The following is a 19880-nucleotide window of genomic DNA, read 5'->3' as shown; positions in this document are numbered from 1 at the left end:
ACTAGATTTTGGTCCTAGGACTGGTCAGAGCAGTCCTAAATTTGGTCACAGGTTAACTTTGACCAGTACAAATGACTGGTTATCAAGTTAACTTGCTGTACAGGTTAGGACTGGACCCATCTGTACATGAGCTATGAAATCATAATAATTTATTTAAAATAGATGTACGCATCAATCCTTATAAATTCAATTAAATGAAATATCCAAAAACATAATTGAGGGTTGTGTCTCTGCATTTAATTTGTCTATAGATCACAAAAAGTAAAGAGTGATCGAAATGTCTAGTTGCATTGAACTCTTTGCATTAAATGAAAAGGATATTTTCAAACATAATCACTACTGAGAAAAATTCATTAGATTATCGTCTGAAGATTAAAAAAACATAATATTTCAACTATATAATGTACATCTTCAAATCATAAAATATACACACATAGAGGAATGTTTTGATATTCATTGGATTAATTTGATCACATGTATTTAAAAAAAATTACACAACATTATGAAATGTGTGTGCGTAAAGTTAAAAAAAACATGTAAGAAAGAAACTTGTATATGATTCGGTAAAAATACACGATATTCATCATGTTCTGATATTTGTATATAAGGTATCTAGCAACTATGTACATATTTTTTTTGTTCAAATGTTTCTTCAACTGTAAAGTTCTTATTTTAATCTCTCAAATTAAATATTTTTGTTCAACAAATAGTTCATTATCAACTCTCATGTAAAAACATAGAGATGCAACTGTGGAAGAATAAAATGAGTCAAAACAAATCTAGTAACGCATTTTCCACAATTTTAACATTTTTGCCTATGTTACTAAATGACTGAGCAATGGTCCTCAAGGTTGGTTTTAGACTGCGCATCCGGCAGAACTTGTTTCTCCATTCTTCTAAAATATCCTTATTCAGTCTAACCAAATCGCGTTCATTTTGCTTATGGCTTATCCGCTCCCAGGTATGGAAATCCATGCCAAGTTCGATCAGAAATGGTAGTGAGTTATTTCCAACCAATGGAACCAATCTGTCAATGTGTTCCTCAGTAGGTATTACATCCCACTTCTCTGGCTCCCTGTCTGTAATGTGCAATAAAAAAAGCTATGTATTAAGTCAAAAAGATTTATTGTGTCAGTGAAGAGGTCGGGTACGGCTTATATATGTAACAAGATATAAACAAGATAATCAAAGATTTATATACATGCATAAACACTTTTGGAAATCAATAATAATTATTAAGGTATGCTCATACGAAATGTTTTATTCATTTATGCATACTATCACATCTGTTTATATCCACTCATTATTCTATTCTAAAAAAAAATCATTTGACAAACATTTCTTATTATGTTCTCGTTTCTTGCCATGTTTATGTCAGTGTCTCTTTGACTTGTATTTTGAATGTCATTTGGTATTTACTATCTGTTTATGACACATTCAACATTTTTAAATGTACTAAACATCATGCAACATATTGGCATATGCTTATTTTAACACCACCAATGAAGAGAAAGTTATAAACATATTATTGAACTGATATCAACGTATGCAGAAAGTGCGACAGACAATATAAGCGCTTACACATTAAACATGTTGTAAGTCTTTAATTTCAAGATAGATTCAAACCAGACATGACAATCTGGTAAAATATGCGACGAACATATTTGTCAACAAACTAATAAACTGTAGCTATTTCTGTATATGTTGGTGTCCTATACCATATTTCCATTTTTTTGCACAATAAACGGACGAAGGAACGGATTAGATGATAACATTCGTAGATTTGGGATATAACACTAATGGACTATCAACAAGCTACAAAATAAGCCATTGAACATTGAAGATTAAGGACATAAACCACTTAAGAAACAAAGTGTGAACGGAGATGATACTGATATATATATATATTGGGATTTGTCTCAAGTTTATAATGGTCAAGCACAATTAGGATTATTAATAAAAAAACAAATCTTAAGTATATATGTTGATTCATAGAACTTACCATAACCAATAAAATCACCTTTCACAATCTGTAAAAGATGAGAATACAAATATTTAAAACAAAAGACACTTGATAAGATGCATAAACAAATCAACTGTTTTCATATATGGAACGATTCTATAAGAACAAAAACCACATTAATTTTGCATTTCACAAAAATGTTTCAATTTGATTGAATTACTGACAGATAATTCAATCATAGATAAAATACAATCTAACGTTTGGTGCAACTTTCATTTTAACGTATTGTGCAAATCTCAATCTTAAATTATTCTAAGGTATAAGATGTTGTATGTTACCTTAAAAGAGGGACCCAAAAGATACCAAAGGGACAGTCAAACTCATAAATCTAAAACAAACTGACAACGCCATGGCTAAAAATGAAAAAGACAAACAGAAAAACAATAGTACACACGACACAACATAGAAAACTAAAGAATACACAACACGAACCCCACCAAAAACTAGGGGTGATCTCAGGTGCTCCGGAAGGGTAAGCAGATCCTGCTCCACATGTGGCACCCGTCGTGTTGCTTATGTGATTACAAATCCGGTAAATAGTCTAATTCGGTAGGTCATATTCATGAAAGGGAAGGGGATTGTAGTTACGACGTAAGGAACATATCCGATATCATTTGTGAAACGGTTATTCCATAACGGTCAACCAACTCGTGATTGCGTCCGTAAAATTTACGAAGGGATGATTTCAACTTCACCATTTGTAATTCTTGGTTTAATAGCTTCCTTGTGAGCAGCAAACCTCTATCAAGAAAATCATGATAGGACATGCAAGCACGGGAATATCGTATCAATTGGGAGATATATACCCCGTATGCAGGTGCTGCTGGAATGTTGCTACTTAGAAATGGAAAGTTCACAATTGGAAAGCTGAAATCATCTCTTTTGTCGTAAAGTTTTGTTTTCAACCGACCCTCATTGTCAATTTTTAGATGTAAGTCAAGATATGACGCCGACTTAACTGTATCTGTAGTATCCTTTATCTCTAGTTCGATTGGATAGATGCGTTCCACATATTCACCAAATTTTGAATTGTTTAGTGAAAGAACATCATCTATATAGCGGAAAGAAGAGTTAAAGGATATTGCTAACTTCTTATCTTTCTTCCTAAGAAGTTCCTGCATGAAGTAAGCCTCATAATAATAAAGAAACAAGTCGGCGAGTAGAGGGGCACAGTTTGTTCCCATTGGAATGCCGACAGTCTGTTGAAAAACACGTCCTCCGAACGTAACAAATATGTTGTCAATCAAGAAATCAAGCATCTTGATAATATCAGTTTCAGAGAATTTTTTGTTTGAATCAGAGTGATTCTTTACAAAGTACGATTTATCCCTCCCTAAGACAATATACTTGTATCTACGTTGGCCATTCCTTTTTATGAAGCAAAGTAATACCAACTCTTTCAATTTGTCTTTTATTTTGGAATGTGGAATACTTGTGTAGAGAGTAGAAAAGTCAAATGTTTTAATACTGTTACAAGATGAAAGAGAGTTAGATTGTATGTACTCTAAAAGATCTTTTGAATTTTTAAGTATCCACATCTGATTCACGCCACCTCTAGAATAGGCAGTTTCACAATAACTTTGAAGCCCGTCTTTGATTGCTGATAAAATAGATGTTAATAATTTAGAAAGAGGTTTCGTGGAGCACTTTGAAGACCCAGCAATATACCGTTGTTTGTAAGGACACTTATGTAGTTTAGGTATCCAATACAGTGATGGAAGATCCAGTTCTTCATCTTCATCTTTACCTTAACTTATCTCTTATAAATCTATATAATAGATATACAAATAAGTAAACTACTGTCGATAGTGTTAAATGATGACATTGTTGAACTGTTTTCTACATTTTAATATGTATAAGTTAGACATGATCACATGACCGTCATTAAATATATTGTGTCTTATCACATCTAAACATTAATTCAGGTATTATTTTGTTGTCAGTGTCTGAACGTAATTTTGAAATGAAGATGCATTGAGGCTGACAGGAAACAGAATATTCCTTCTGGTAATTTGCATTTACCAAAAAATAATGACTGATTTTGAATACATTGTCCAGTATCTAATTTGGTGTTGAATTCACTGACATTTAGATTTGCGTTTTCATTATTGTCTTTAAACGTTCACGTGTCAACCTTTGATTGATAAAATATGAGACGATAATAGTAATGCTAAATGCTTGATCTGTTGAAAAACGCATAACTTAATTGCATTTTTTTTTTTTTTTTATAATAATCACCATTTAAAATAACACTGAGGAAAATTCTAAACGGAAAGTCCCTTTTTAAATGGCAAAAGCACAAACACATCAAACGATTGTAAAACAGCAACTGTCATACTCCTCACTTGGAACAGGTATTATCTTATGTACAAAATGTTGGATTGAACTTTAAAATGGCGAATTGAAGGACTACAGATGATACTCGATTGAAGATACAGGGTTCTATTAATGTTTCCTGACAAATATTAACCTTGCAAAGTGTATGGATGTGTCCTTTTACAGCTGCTGCTATTGCTCTTTTGATATCTTTAAATGTCACTGCATGGCTATCCCTGCATTGTCGAATAACTTCAAAGTTCCATAGTTTTGGATCCCCTGTATTTACTGTGTTATCTACGTCTGTTGCCGACAATCCTAAATGTATTGCCAGGTCTCTGATGTCATTACTGCTATACATTACTGACAACCGACGCAAGTGTAGATCTGTTGGTAACTCTTTCAAAAACTCTTCATTTGTAACTATTATAAAGAGATTGCAGGTACCAAATGCAAATATAAAAAACAGTAAAAAAATCCATCTTTGAGTCTAACTATATAGGAAATAAACTCATCATAGATACCAGGACTAGATTTAGTATATACGCCTAACGCGCGTTTCGTCTACAAAAGACTTTTCAGTGACGCTCGAATCTAAAAACGTTAAAAAGGCCAAATAAATATGATGTTAAAGGGAATAGAAGCAAATATAACTTTTGGAGATTGAGATAATCATAAACCAGACGTACTTCATACATTTTTGCATACTGAGAGATAGTTAAGTTTTTTGTTAAACATGAAAGGTTGAATATGATAGCGATCTTCCTTCGAAAAAGTAATCATGCTGTATACAAGCAAAACTTCTAATAATAATATGTTACCTAAATGGATTTAGATCTTGCAGCATAGAAAATCTTTCTTTATAATTATATGTTATCACATAAATATAATCCGCCTTTTTGAAATTCTGATAGTGCAAATGTTTAAATTAACATTGCCATACTTTAAGTTTTAATATAAGGCATGCAATATTAAAAGTCAATGTAAATGAGATATGCCTATGTTGAAACAACTGACGACCAAATATTATTGACATAGTATTAGTCTTTGCCTTTGAACAAATCAAATACAAACATTAACTGTATGTGATCTCTTAACATGCACAGAGTACAGTTATTTTCACTTCAATTTGTAATGCAATGTATTTATCTTCAATTGATTTTGACTACGTCTGTAAAATTTTGGTAATAAATATATCTTTGTAATTGAGGGAAAAGCAGAGGAAAACAAAATATCAAACAATTATAAGGTAAAAATATAGGCAATGAAGATTGATCGAAAGTTCAACATATTCATATAACTTCACATGAAATGCCTACTTTGTGATCTTATTTCATTCAAGTACCAGAAATTATATGAAAAATGAAAATAACATAACAGTATATTGTAAAAAGGAAAATACAATACCTGGACACCCTAGTTCACATCTGTCTTCTTCCTGAAATGAAAGAAAAAAGGTATTTCTGGATCGTATACTGGAATATATACATAACTGGAGTGAAAAAAACATAACTGAAGGAATATATACATACTTCAACATGTTCAATGAATATATACATAACTGTAGTTTATAACTGCAGGCATATATACATAAGTACATAACCGAAGAAACATATACCATGTACACATAACTGCATAACTGCAGTAATATATTTACAACTGCAATAATGTATACTTAACTGCAGAAATATATATTCCAATGTAATCATATATTAGAACGTAGTTTTCAATTTTGACTTGTTTATATTTTTCCGTTTGGGCTTGTATCATATTTTCCCTCCGGGTTATATGATCCGTTCATCCTATTTTGTCAAGTTCAAGATTCTTTCCTAAATTGAGGTGAATTATATGGCCTTCCAAATACCGTTTCAAATTCCTGACATCACTGAAGAGACATTTATGATCGAAATCCGGTTCTGGTGTACAAATTTTTTGCACCTCATGTTTGTGGTTTTACATCTTTGCCGTAAGTTTATTGTTTTCTGTTTAGTATTAAATTAATATTAAGATCCATTTTCTTACATCTTGTGATCAATTTATTTGGCAATCGCAAATGGCAGTCAGCATGGTTTAAAATTATCAGTTGTTCTACCTTTTAGTCAAATGCGTTTTGTTAAAATATGCTTTTTCATTTTTTTTGGTCTTTTGTAAAATGTTGTTTGTTCTGTATTTAGACCCTTCTACAATGACATTTGTTATGCATGCATGTTCTGTTGTTATCAAACGCAATAATAGGTTTGAACGTAGTATATATAACTGCAGGAATATATACATAACTGTAGTAAACGATACATAACTGATGGGATATATACCTAACTGTAGGAACAAATACATAACTAAAGTAAAAGATACATAATTGAAGGAATTTAGATATAACCATATATGTTTGAATCATACGAAAATGTTATCGTCATTTTATACTGGCTTATTTACGTTTTTGTATTATCTTTCTATTCTTTCAGGACTTGAGTCATTATAGTTTATATTTTAGATACTAACTTATCTAATCAATAATCATATTTGTTTTTGTTATCTGTTTCTTATGTAATTTTGTTACGCTTCTTACCTTTCCTGGTATCCACGACTTGATCATATGTATATTGTGTTCAATACCATGAGTAGGACATTTCCAGATTTTTTCGACATTTTGAAGATTTTCGAATGGTAAGATGCATGGCTTATCTGGTGAGTGACAACATATACTGGTCATAAAGGACGCATCACTGCTAGGACTCTGATCGCTGCTTGTTCTGATATACAACTGACTTATTTTTTCCAAGGCAGATGTTATACATTCATTAATACTGGAAGCAAGATCTTTTATTATGAGTGCGTTTGTTCTGGCATGAACAAGACGGACAATTATTTTGTCATCTTCACAGAGAACGTACATATCCAAGGAAGGGTCAATTGTAAACACTCCTGACCTGTGAAACAGCATGTCCCTGTTGGTCTCTCCGTATGTCTTCACCGACCAGACAGATAAGCAGTAACTGATAAATCTGAAGGATAATGCAGGTGGTATCATCAATGATGACGATTGAAAAGCTAAAGCGATATTTCTATTTGTAATGCCAGCTGATTGAAGGTATCCAGAATCATCTATAGCTCGTACCATACTTGCAATATAGTAGAAGTCGGCAGGTATACGCGTTCGGCTCGAATCGTATCTTTTTGGTTCTACCAATATATCCAGATGGGTCATGACAGCTAACAGATAATCCTTTTCTTTGTTGAATTTTGAATATTTCTTTCTCTTCCAAACTTCGTGTATTGCTTGTTTAAATACCAATCCTTTCATCCCCATTGCATCCCATATTTCCTCCCTGTTTCTGTCACCTTTACAAAAGCGCCTGTCAGTTACAATTGATTTAAAGGCATCGATAAGAAGGGTTGGTGACAAGACAATACGGTCGTCCAATTTCAGTTCATCAAAGTACAGTAACTTGCCAATTGAATGTTGAAATTTCAGAAATACCTTCAACTCATCTTCTGACAACGGTCTAATTGGTTGCAACGAGTTTATTTTCTTCAGATGTTCTAGGGTGATCAACGGAATGTTGCGTTTGGTCAGCAATGCAAATTCTAACTCTAAAGGTATAAAGCATTTTGGAAGAAGTTCACCCCATGTTGGTTGCCTCTCTGATTCGGATATGATAACCTCCTTTATTTTCTCCATTTCTGTATCATTTTTGTCTTGAGCGTTGACAAATATTTTATCCCCAATCACCAAATGCTGCCATAATGTCGTTTGTTGAAACATCTTGTTGATTTCTCCAAATATTTCATGTCGTCTGCTTTCAATTTCATTCTATAAAAAAATAAGATAGAATATTTTCACGCAAAACTTTATATTTTGAGAACAATTATCAAATGAACGTTTTATGTTTATACGGAAATGCATAGTTACTATTGCCTGCAAAGAGAAATTTTAGAATGGCAATGATGAAGTTATGTGTCTATCATAAAAAAACAAAATCGAAAGATTAATTATTAATACCCGGAATAAGAAACATGTGATTTTTGAGCATGGAAATTATATAAAAATACTACGCAAATGAAGATAACTATATAATATACTTGTGGCCGACCAAACCAAAACAAATGTCTCAAACAGATGTAGCGCTAGTCTGGTGTAATTATATTCAAGTTTGGTTATGTTGTACAATAACTGAGAACACAATTCTGAAGTTATAACATGTACTGTGTTCTAATTTAAAAAATAGAAATAAAGCCCTGTTTGAAATTTCTAGTCTTTTATTCTCTTCCCTTCATCATGTGTAGAAATGCTAATTGACATGTATGCACTAGGAAGCCCATATATGAAATGAAACGTTTTTGTTCTATACAATGCTCGTCAGAGACTTAATAAGCAATTATTCGTCTGGGAATTTAACGATTATATTTTGCTAATTTTTGGGTTAAATATGTGTTTAAAATAAAGCTGTTAAAATTAAACTAAACAACTAGCAGTAAACTAATATAATATTAAAAAAAATAAAATTATTAGACATTATTTATTTGTTTACGTAACAACAATATGAATCAAAGTCAAAACCTTCCACCACTCCAATTGAAGATAAACAACTGAAGCACTTTAACATACTTACAGCTTTAACCTGATCTTTGTGCGTTAAAACTACCATAATTTTTGGAAATCCCTGATTACTTCCCTTGCAGTATGTAACAATGGTGTTGATCCAGAATAGCAGATAATCTGTAAGAATAAACAGGAAAAAAAGAATAATACATTGGTGAACACTGATTAAAGACGTAATTGCTTTCCATTCCAAATCCAAATTATCCAATGATAAAACTCTGAAGATGTTTAAGATGTCAGGCGTTTGTTTATATATTTATGGAAAACTATATTGGAATTTGGTATTTTAATCTTAGTAACTACTTCATGATAGTGTTTATACAAAAATACATATAAATGAATACCTCTTGCTGTTTTATGTTGACCCTTTCCTGGAAGATACTGTTCATTTGGACAGGGATCATCTAGTTTTCTACTTCCATCCAATACTACCATGTAAATAGTTCTGTATGTTAGAAATGTCTGATGAGTCGAATAGAAAACGTCTTGCCCACCAAAATCCCAGATGATTATTGGTGCTATCTGTTTCTTGTGCAACTGCTTTTGCCCAACTTTAGAAGACTTTTTTAAGAATTCTTCTTTTGTAATTGACATTTTGACTTCTTTGACTTTTTTGGAAACTCCAAAAATTCTTTTTAGCTTTCTTATGACTCCAGGTTTTGTAACAACTGTTTCTATATGCATCTTATCAGAGAAATCTGACTTCGTACGAGAACCATATGAGTCATCAATTGGTGTGGCATTATCAAGAAGGAATTCATCGATATCTTTCTTTTTCGGTGATTGATCATGTTCATTTCCAGATACCACATCTTTTTGGATTAGTTCGTCCCTATTTTTGAATCCATCTGAACTTTTCCTGTTGGTAATCAATACACCAAACTGTTTTTCTGAAGTAGGAGGTTTGTCTTGTATGCCTGTCTCATACTCGTCATCGTTGTATTGTGTTTTGATTTTCTTTTCAGACTCACCATCTGATAACTGTTGGCTTATAGGTTCGGCTATACTACCGACATCAACTGGCAAATTAGTACATTGGTGCTCAGCCTGCGTTATATCATTTTGTGACCTTCTTTGTCTTGTATCAGGCGTAAGTATTATATTTGATTCTTGTATGAGATCTTCGTCGCTGGTCGGTGATGATTTTGCTAGTGTCATGGCAAGTGCACCTCTACTTTTTGAAGTACCAGCCTCTAATTTAACACCATTCTGTATTGTGTCTTCGTGTATGTGGGATGTGTCAGCGGTTATTACTTCATAGTATTCATCTAAGATAAGAGATAAACCGGATTTGTATCAACAATCAAAGTAAAGAAACATTTTAATACATGTCAACTCATTTTTACCAGTATTAGCACTATTCTGAAAAATAATTCCGCTGTTTAGATCTGACACTTAATCCAATTAACAGAAAAGGAACAAATAGATAGAAGAGCAATAACGGATGGCATCCTCGCCCCCCTTAATTGCTAGGGTAAAGGCAGTTCTTTGAAATTTGTTAGGTCAAACTGCTGATGCATTTGTGCCCCCATTAAAGTAAACCTACATGTAGCATTTAATGTATCTATAATTAATTTAACACGGATGTCTGCAAAGTTTCATAAGTTTTGAGCATTTTGTTTTCTAATCACCATAAGGTTGGAAATAACTTGGTAGCATGTTTATACATACAGGCCAGTATGGCTTGTTTTAAAATGTTTGCAGGATGCCGCAATTTAAAATGACTATCTTACAGAAAAAAAATATATCATCATACGATCTACAAGCCAAGTTTTAGTAGATAACAAAAAATCAGATATCGTGTCGGACGTTAATGTTTCGTTTGATTCATGTCTCAGGTTCTCTTTGCCTCCCGGTATTGATGTTGTTTGTGGCTCGACTGGTACATCTTGACGTATTCTTATTTTGTCTTCTTTCAAAAGGGATCTGCTGACTGTAATATCTTCCAAGGAGAAATCTAAAATTGATAGTTCATATAATTGTAAAAAAAAATTGCCAGAATATACTACTACCACATATGCACCATAAATGTCCATATGTGCATTAATAGGGTGTATTTTTGTGAACATCAACTTACATTTACCAATAATAATCTCATTGTTAACACGTGGCTTTCAAAGGAATTCCTTGTTTTACTTTGTACTGGGTACACCCTGGAATATGATCACGTATTTATGACATTAGTTTCTAATCAATACTATTGTAAATCTGAGGTCACAAACTTTGTGTGAATTTACCTATATACAGTATACAGTCAATTTCAGACAATTATAAACATTAATGTATGGGGCTTACGAACTGGAAAAGGGCGACATTTAATATATTTTGTTTTAACTGCTACTGAACATTAAAACAATTACATTTTTGAATATTTGAATACAAACTAATTTTTCTTCCTTCCCAAAACAAAACAAGTCCGATATTGAGAAGAAAAGTGTAATGATTTGAAATAAAAATTGTTCGACATATCCATTTGTTACTTTGTGTGGCTTTAAAATGAAAGAAACACTATTTCTTCCAACTAAATGTGTTTTACACCAATCTAAAATTGAGAATGAAAATGGGAAATGTAAAATTGTAGCTTGTTATCAAATATAGCATATTTATCCAATTATACACAAACAATCAGTGTTTATAATGAAGAACGAATAGTGACCGTTTCTTGATTTTCAGACAACAAGTTTGGACGAAAGCGTCATTTACCGCTGTGCCGTGACGTTTACCTCAAAATTGGGATGCATGGTTATGAATTCCCATTTCTGTGTATTTGTTTTTAATTTTCTTACCAAATAGCTAAAGATTCTTCTTCCGTTACAGTGTTAAATTGATAACCTTTTAATAATATCAAGTTTATTCAGAGTATTATTGAGCTACCATGCAACAAACAAATATATAACTCTACACAACATCACCGTAAAGAGAGTAATATCCAGATCGTATAACAAGTATTCAGATTTTTTTTATTAAGACTCTTGTAACATGTCCACATATTTTATTTCTAGCATTTTTGTAACAAGTTAAAGTTTTACCTTGCAGTCCCCCAAGCCAGTCCTTTGATTCACGGTCCATATAAGAAAGACCATTGTATAATTCTATCCCATCGGTTGAAATCCTGTATCTGGTGGGCCGTTTTCCGACAAGATATCTAGCTAAAGTTGTCTTCCCTGTGCCCTGTTCGCCAGCTAGCATAAGTCTTGACTCAAAGTGGGGATAACTTTCTTCTTTCAGTAGACTAGAGAATACCTGGGCTGATTTTTTATCAAATTTTTTAACTTCAGCAGGAAGGCCTACAATTATTTTTTTTTTAAAATGTCAGGTTGAAAAGTATGCAAAAAATATGATTTTTTTTCATTCACTTGATAAATCTTAAGAAATAAAGACTTGTCATGCTTGGTTGTAGTTAAAAGAATAATTAGACAAATAGGTTTTCATCAATATATATTCTTTATCATTTGATGATCGAATCATATTTTTTGGTAAAACAGGCCAAAAGAAATATTAAGCAGTCATACTGACATATCTGATGTCAATCTAAACGTATCCGCATCTCTACTGTGTTAGTTTATAATTTGCTGTTGTAATTGATTTAGCTTGACAATTGATTTCATGTTTATTAACTAAAAATATTCCAATTACATGCATTTGACTGTTGCAATGAAATTGAATATGCGTGATGCTCTGTTTTCAATGTCATGCATTTCGACTGCGTATAGTGTCATATAGGGACACTAAGATACACTTATACTGTTGAATCACCCCTAATCTTGCTTTCGATGTTATCTAACGAAGATGGTATTATAGTATTTGAAAAAATATGTGTAAAAGAAAACAAAGTTTTATTTATAAATGTAAACTTTCAATTATTTTGACTGTTTTTGCTTTTTATTTACTTATAGATAATATATGCAGGAAATAGCAAATTGATGATTTCATATGTTTATTTTATAGAACGACAATGTTCTGTTAAGTTAAAAAGATAGTTGAGACACATTTATAAAATAAATAATGGAGACACATTTTAGTTTAGATTGACCCTTGATTATTGCGTTTCATTGATATTAATTGATAAGAACGCTTAGTTGAACACTGAAGTATTCAAATGAACGCCTGTTTTGATCTGTTCTGATCTTGAACAACTGGAAATTAAAATATTTTAAGTAATAAAAAAAACTTATTTCAATATCTATTTGATTTTATTTTATATAGGTGTGTAGTTGATGGCATGCTAATCTTGTTTTCTTTTGCCGAACTTGCTTTCATTGAAACAGCGCTATCAAAAAAATACAATAACTAATATTATTATTTCAAAAATATTTTATGTATAAAAAAGGATAACTCGTAAGCTGTTATTAATCGTTTATTATATAGAAAGGGGAAATACTGAGAATTTTCCATCGTGAAAAGGAAGTGACGACGTTCATGATTATGTATATTTTAATAAATAATCTCTTAAAACGTTCCAAATTTAGATCTGATGATATATTGATTATTCTATTATCGCTAATAATAATTTTGATTTACCGTAAAAGCTGAAATTACGAATGCTATAACTAATTTCTGTTTTTATGTTAGGTGGAACCTAACACTACAGGGAGATAACTCTGTAAAATTCGCTAAACGTTTTAATTACGTTGCGTTGTTCAGGGAATATTAAGCTTCTCAATGATCAATATTGGTGTTTCTCAAACTGCTATATAACCAGTGTAATTTTTCTGATGAAACGATTCGTTCAAATTTTTAAATTTTTTTACATTTTTGTCAAAGGGTCAAAGTAAATACTTTGTCAAAATTTTATGAAAATTAAACGAGTCAAATTAATTTTAATGAAGGTGTTGGGTACCACCTTAAAAGAACTAAATATTTGCAGGAAACGGTGAGGCTTCTAAAGACATTTTTTTTTCTAAATGATAACATTTGCTAATACTGCTTAATATTTTTTATCGAAAAAATAGGGCTAGAGTTTACATATTTGCATCCCAACGATCGCAAGCAACGATCAACATGAGGAAGATTGATAAGATATGATTATCTTAAAGACTGTTTTTACTTATTTGTATTCATGTTAATTTTAAATTAATAATTTCTTGAAATATTTGAAAAAGGTATCTATTAAACCCTCCAAAATTCATGTAGAGTTTTCGGTACATTTATTCCAACCAGAGAACAAATTTCCAACAAAAAATAACCTTTTACATTTGTCAAATATGAAATAGCTGTTAATCAATTATTAAAACACGAGTTTTCCACATTCTGTTATTTATTCTAAACAGTTAATTTCACCTTAGTTCAAGACGTATAGTAAGTGTGAATTATGATATATAAAAAAAAGAAAAGGACCATTAGCTATAAATTCACAATAGTTGTATCTGCTTAGTGGACAGTACGTCGGCAACGACTTGAATTTAGCTACCTTTTCTAAATTTGTCTATTTAAAACTTTTGTTTAAAGATACAACGGTTTCCTCTTCCTCATGCAAAATTTGCATTTGATGATTTAGTTAAATTTTTTTCGGTTCTGTTTCTGCATAAAATTCTTCAGTTGTATCAGTTCTTATACTTCTTTGGCTTTAAATAGAACGGCGTTGAGAATGCCTGATGAGGGTCAATCAACAATCAGACGTTTAACATAGAAAATGATGCATGACAAAATCCCTATCGCATGCCGTATCATCCCGTATCGTTAGGGCCAAGGAATGACATTGGCCGAGGGTAATAGGACGTGTGATACGGATTTTGTCATGTTTTATACGCTTTATCATATATTTAAATAGAAGAGTATGTTTGAACTGTTTATTGATCCAAAACACCTGGGTTACCTTTAGATTTATTTCCGACTCATTTTAACAGCTTTATCATATATATAAACTGCTTGAGTATTCATCTGAAGCATCTGGTTTATATAGTAATGTTTCTATATCAAACACATTCTTAAGAAAACCTTTTAAGCAAAGTCGCTGCTTTGTTTCAAAATGAATAGCTTTCCATAGCACAAGTATATATTGATATGGGATTAATTAAGGATTCAAAAAAGCTTAAAAAATATATGGGTCAATGAGCTTGTTTTTAAGATATTAGCCATTGGAATTTTGGCTGGAAAATGTTCTCTCTTGATATTTTATAGCTTTATCATTGACCAGTTAAAGTTCTCAATAACTATTAAAAAATAAATAAGATTTTATAAGAGTTTTACAAATGGCTTATAATTATACATGTAAACGATTTCTAAAAAGAAAAATGGGGGTCCATGGGCAATTTTTTTAAGGCATTCAAATGGATAAAACCAGAGGATTTAAAAAAATCTGACAAAAAGACTAAAACATGAAAAGCAAACATCCGTAATAAACAAAATATTAATAACAAACAAACAATTTATTAACAAGTATACCGTTAAAAAGACAAGGCTGTTGATTAAAATGTGCACTTTTGAAATATCAAAATTGAAAGAATAACACTATTGCTGCACATAGTTATAAAAAAACTGTTTATTTTCTACCCATTGAAGAAAATATTTTTCTTATCTATTTTCATATTTGTTAGTATGGGTATGACAAAGGGTACGTATGCGATACAAGATGTGTTAAATATAGAATAGTACATGGCGAAATCCGTATCGCATGCTGCATCATCACGAGAAATCAATATCAGTCCCGAGAGGCGAAGGTCCTGAGGGCTGATATTGATCGAGTGGTGATACAGATTTTAGTTAAAAATGATTTTTTTTTAGTGGAAACTCATTTTTTTCCTATGCAAGGAAAGAGCAACTAGACGTCATAAGTCAAACGTTAACGTCATTCTAATTATAAGTCACGTCAGTTATGCGATACGGGTTTAGCTATGCGATACGGGATATGCGATACAGGGTAGGTGATATTGACACGAAAAAGAACCTTTATTACGTATACAAAATAACTGTTTTTTGTACTTAATTTACGATAAAGAGTATGCATACGATAAAGGGGTGTGATGAAGGGTTGTGATAAAGTTGAGTGATACGGATCAAACAGCAAAATATTATTAAAATATTCAAAACTACATTATTTACGTCTAAATTGATAATAAAGTGTTTTTAACTCTTAACATGCGTTGATCTTAATATGACGCGCTTACTCAAACTACCGTTTTTTTGTTCCAATGGCTCTCCTTGCTTTGAGAGGTCACCTTTGTGACATTATTTCTATAGTTTGAATGATTTTACACTAGTAATATTGGGGCCCATTATAGCTTGTTATTCGGTGTGAGCCAAGGCTCCGTGTTAAAGGCCGTACATTGACCTATAATGGTTTACCTTTATAAATTGTCATTTGGACGGAAAGTTGTCTCATTGACATTCACACCACATCTTCTTATATCTAATTAAAGAAATGTCCTATCAGTTGAAGGAAACATTCAAGAAATTCTGTATTTTTGGTAAAATTGACTTTCTTTCAGATTGCTGTGCCAAGACAAGATCGACTCTGAAGTAAACTGTGTTGTTTATTATGTGATCACAGAGACATACTCTACAGCAAAAATACATATGTATTAATATTACTTGGTCTTTTGGTCGTAACAGGACGAAATCTTACATTTTAAGGAATCAATATGCAGCAGAGCTCATGTGCATGTAATTAGCATATTTTTGCAAATAAACGAAAATTAAACATTTTTAAAAAAATATTCAGCATAATAAGTGTTAATTGTATAAAACATTATTTGCCTGTGAGCACTCAATTTATTGAGTTACATAATACTCACCAGATAAAAACGTTTTTCCATATTCCTACAAAACAGTAGTAGTTTTTAAAGATATATTGGAATTGCACAAGGTCATGTTTTCTATCTGTTTATAAAGTCTGTTAACTAAATCCATTGGATGTTGAATTTGTACTGATTGATAGTTTAAGCTTACATGCATGATTAATTTTGTTGACTGAGTTGCTATGAACTTGCTGTAAATAGTACCTAGTGTATTTTTGTTGTTGGAATATACAATTACCCGGCCACGTCCACTTTGTGTATTATTTGTAATTGTATCCATATAAGTTAAGCCTTTCAACATTTCTTTAGTGCGTTCTTATTTTGTACAGTTATACCACTGTCCCAGGTAAGGGGAGTGTTGGGTTCCCGATCACATGTTTAACCCCGCCACATTATGTATGCATGTGCATACCACATCTTTTGTTTGATGAATAAACATACAAACATTTTTTAAGAGGCTTGATGCGAAGCTAAAAATCACTTATTAGTGTTTGTTTCTAACTGTTTGCAAAACTTCTCAAACAAATTGCACATTATTACAGCAGAAAACTGTAGCAAATGCTTTGAGAGGTGCAGTTTATTGCAATCGAAGGTTACCATCACATGTTTCATCCAGAGTGTGACCTTGTAGTTAGTCTTGACAAAACGAACTAAACTGAATAATTGTTATCAAGATTAATAAAAAAATAGCAATTAAAAGTCAATGTATGGATAAGAAAATATCATATGTTAACTGTTTATTTTGACACTTATATGTTGTGAATAAATATATCGCGTATGTATTGCTGAAACATAATTTTTAAAGTATAACAAGAAAACATTTAAAGTTAATCTTGAATTTGCCTTAATTTTTGAATAAAGTTAAATATGTTGATTGATTGTACTGTTTCAATACCAAATTAGATTTTTGGAAGAATATTTCAGAAAAAAATTATTTAGGGCGAGATGGTGATTTAGTGAACATTTGTTTCAGATGTGTTCAGCCAAATTTGACAATTTGGCTAATATCAAAGTTTTATATAACAGTTTGCACCTGTCTTCAGTCCAAAATATGAAGTTCAGTAGTTGTCGTTTTGTTCATAGGTGTTTCTCGTTACTCTTTTTTATATATATTTGACCGTTGTTTGTCTCGTTTGAATGGTATTACACTAGTAATTGTTTAGGCCTTTTATACATTGCTCGTCGCTGTGAACCAAGGCTCCTTTGTTAAAGACCGTATATTTAACTAAAATTGTTTACTTTTATAAATTGTGACTTGGATGGAAATTAGTCTTATTGGCACTCATACCACATCTCCTTCTATCTAATTAGGTGAAATTCATCTACATTTGGGACCTCATATATGCTCTACCAGATAACGCAATTGATGAAGTTGTTATTCAGCTATAACAATTATGTATTTGAAAATTCTATCGATATTGCTGCAATTAAAAAATTCAGAACTTCAGGGCCTAAGTTAGTAGTTATTAAACCCACTACTTCAACCACATATATGTATGTGAAAATGTCTCATTTGAAACGAGCATTTATATATCCAAGTTTCGGATGTGAACAAAGGAATTTAGGAAAACGCTACCTGCAATGAATTACGCATATGTCATGTATGTACCCAATTGTAAAACTGTTTGATGACGTCAACAGACTACAATTAAAAGTGTTAAATGAATTAGAAACTACTTAAAATAAATATTAATAATATACCTTTAGTATGTCTATAATTTCTGGGTTTCCGTTGACTACATCTATTGGCCTTTTACCCTGACGTAAAATATATTTATTTTGTAAAATATAACAAGAAATGTCTGGCTGCTTTATAAACATCTATCATGATCACAAAATTAGCGGATAGAACTTATATACGTTTAGAAAAAATAACAACTCTTCATGGTTATTTAATGTAAACATTAGTCGCTGGTTGTCTTTTTGCAGATATAAGTTGAAACTAATTCACTTTCTGTGAAGAAATAATTCATTATGTAAAGCTTTTTTGTTTCTTTGAATGACATGCTAGTGCCAACCTGTACCAAAAGGAAATAATTGCATGCAATTTGACGTAGCATTGCAAAGGTAATTACAGAAAGTCCAAATGAAAACAAAACACCAATATATTATCTATTACAACAATTATTCTCACTAGTACTTACTTTATTGTTAAGTATATAAGGATCACAGCCTTTGTTTAACAAACATTCGACTATCTTACGACAGGTTCGTCTGGAAGCGATATGAAGCGCAGTATCTCCTTCCTTAAAGAATAAAGTTAGATAGTATTGATCGATAAAATCATTTGCTCTTTGTATTCATATATTTTAATTTGTCTAAAACAAACTGTGTTTGTCAAGTATAAACTATGTTAAAGACATACAAAAAAATTCAAGAATCGAAATTTAACTGATACAACATGATTAACAGAATTATATTTCTCTACTTAAGTTTAATACATGTATTATCCCACACATAATAAATAATAGACGAGGAATTGAGTAATCATTTTTAGACATATAACATACAACTGCTATAAGTCCATAAGCATAAAAGCGGGTTAGTAAATTGGAATTATATAACAACAGGGAGATAGAGGAGAAGAAAGTAAACTTGTCTTCAAATACTTGTAAACATTGTCCGACAGTTTTGAGTGATAACTAAGTTTCTTCATCCAAATATATGGTAAAATATTATACCTAAAAAATTTACAAAACCAACCTATTAAGGGCATTTACAATAACAATCATGGAAATATTATACAAGCATCCTTTAAAAAAGTTATGTTGGTAAAATTTTTTTGATTCGTTGTCATTGCCTTTTCTGAATTATTACGCATACAGTTTATTTCCGCAGTTGGCAAATTGTAAAAATATGATAACTAGCATTTTTTTTTTATATCAGCGGTGAACCATAAATATTCTTTCAGTTTTACAAAAATAAATGTTTTAATCTTTTCAGTTAATAAGATTAGTCACTTTCTTGTTCAATAAAAGATGTTTTAAGGCTGTCCTCTATTTTTTTTAATTAGAAATTATTGAGCAAGAATCATTTTCATTATTATTTTTAATAATTATCGTACGGTTTAAAACTTATCACAATATGTTTAAAAATATTGTCAAATAATATAAAATAGTTAAAATATCTTCTTGGATTTTTTTTATAAAAGAAAGACACTTTCTAAGGAGTATATTTTTTATTGAAATGTAACGAATATTTCGTT

The 19880-nt window shown here is 31.3% G+C and overlaps 1 protein-coding gene across 1 annotated transcript; it reads right to left on the bottom strand.

Moving 5' to 3' along the window:
• Positions 1-722: 722 nt before the first annotated feature.
• On the bottom strand, positions 723-12230 carry LOC143059351 (uncharacterized). Its single transcript, XM_076232832.1, has 9 exons — positions 11969-12230; positions 10696-10896; positions 9284-10207; positions 8950-9056; positions 6906-8150; positions 5747-5777; positions 4446-4762; positions 2003-2030; positions 723-1079 (listed from the first exon to the last, which is right to left on the bottom strand). The coding sequence occupies exons 1-9, from the start codon at positions 12126-12128 to the stop codon at positions 769-771; spliced, it is 3324 nt and encodes a 1107-aa protein (XP_076088947.1). The 5' UTR covers positions 12129-12230; the 3' UTR covers positions 723-768.
• Between the last annotated feature and the right edge of the window lie 7650 nt (positions 12231-19880).

Source organism: Mytilus galloprovincialis, chromosome 14 (genome assembly GCF_965363235.1).
Source record: "Mytilus galloprovincialis chromosome 14, xbMytGall1.hap1.1, whole genome shotgun sequence".
Classification (NCBI taxonomy): Eukaryota; Metazoa; Mollusca; class Bivalvia; order Mytilida; family Mytilidae; genus Mytilus; species Mytilus galloprovincialis.
The sequence above is the reverse complement of the archived record's forward strand: the minus strand, read 5'-3'. Positions and strand labels throughout refer to the sequence as shown.

Bases quoted from the DNA above. Each gene is read 5' to 3' on its own strand.
- LOC143059351 (XM_076232832.1), bottom strand. From the start codon at position 12,128: ATGCTAGCTGGCGAACAGGGCACAGGGAAGACAACTTTAGCTAGATAT. The intron at 4,763-5,746 runs GTATTGTATTTT...TCTTTATAATAG, and splicing joins ATGTGAACTAGGGTGTCCAG to TTACAAATGAAGAGTTTTTG. The intron at 1,080-2,002 runs GTAAGTTCTATG...TGCACATTACAG, and splicing joins AGGTGATTTTATTGGTTATG to ACAGGGAGCCAGAGAAGTGG.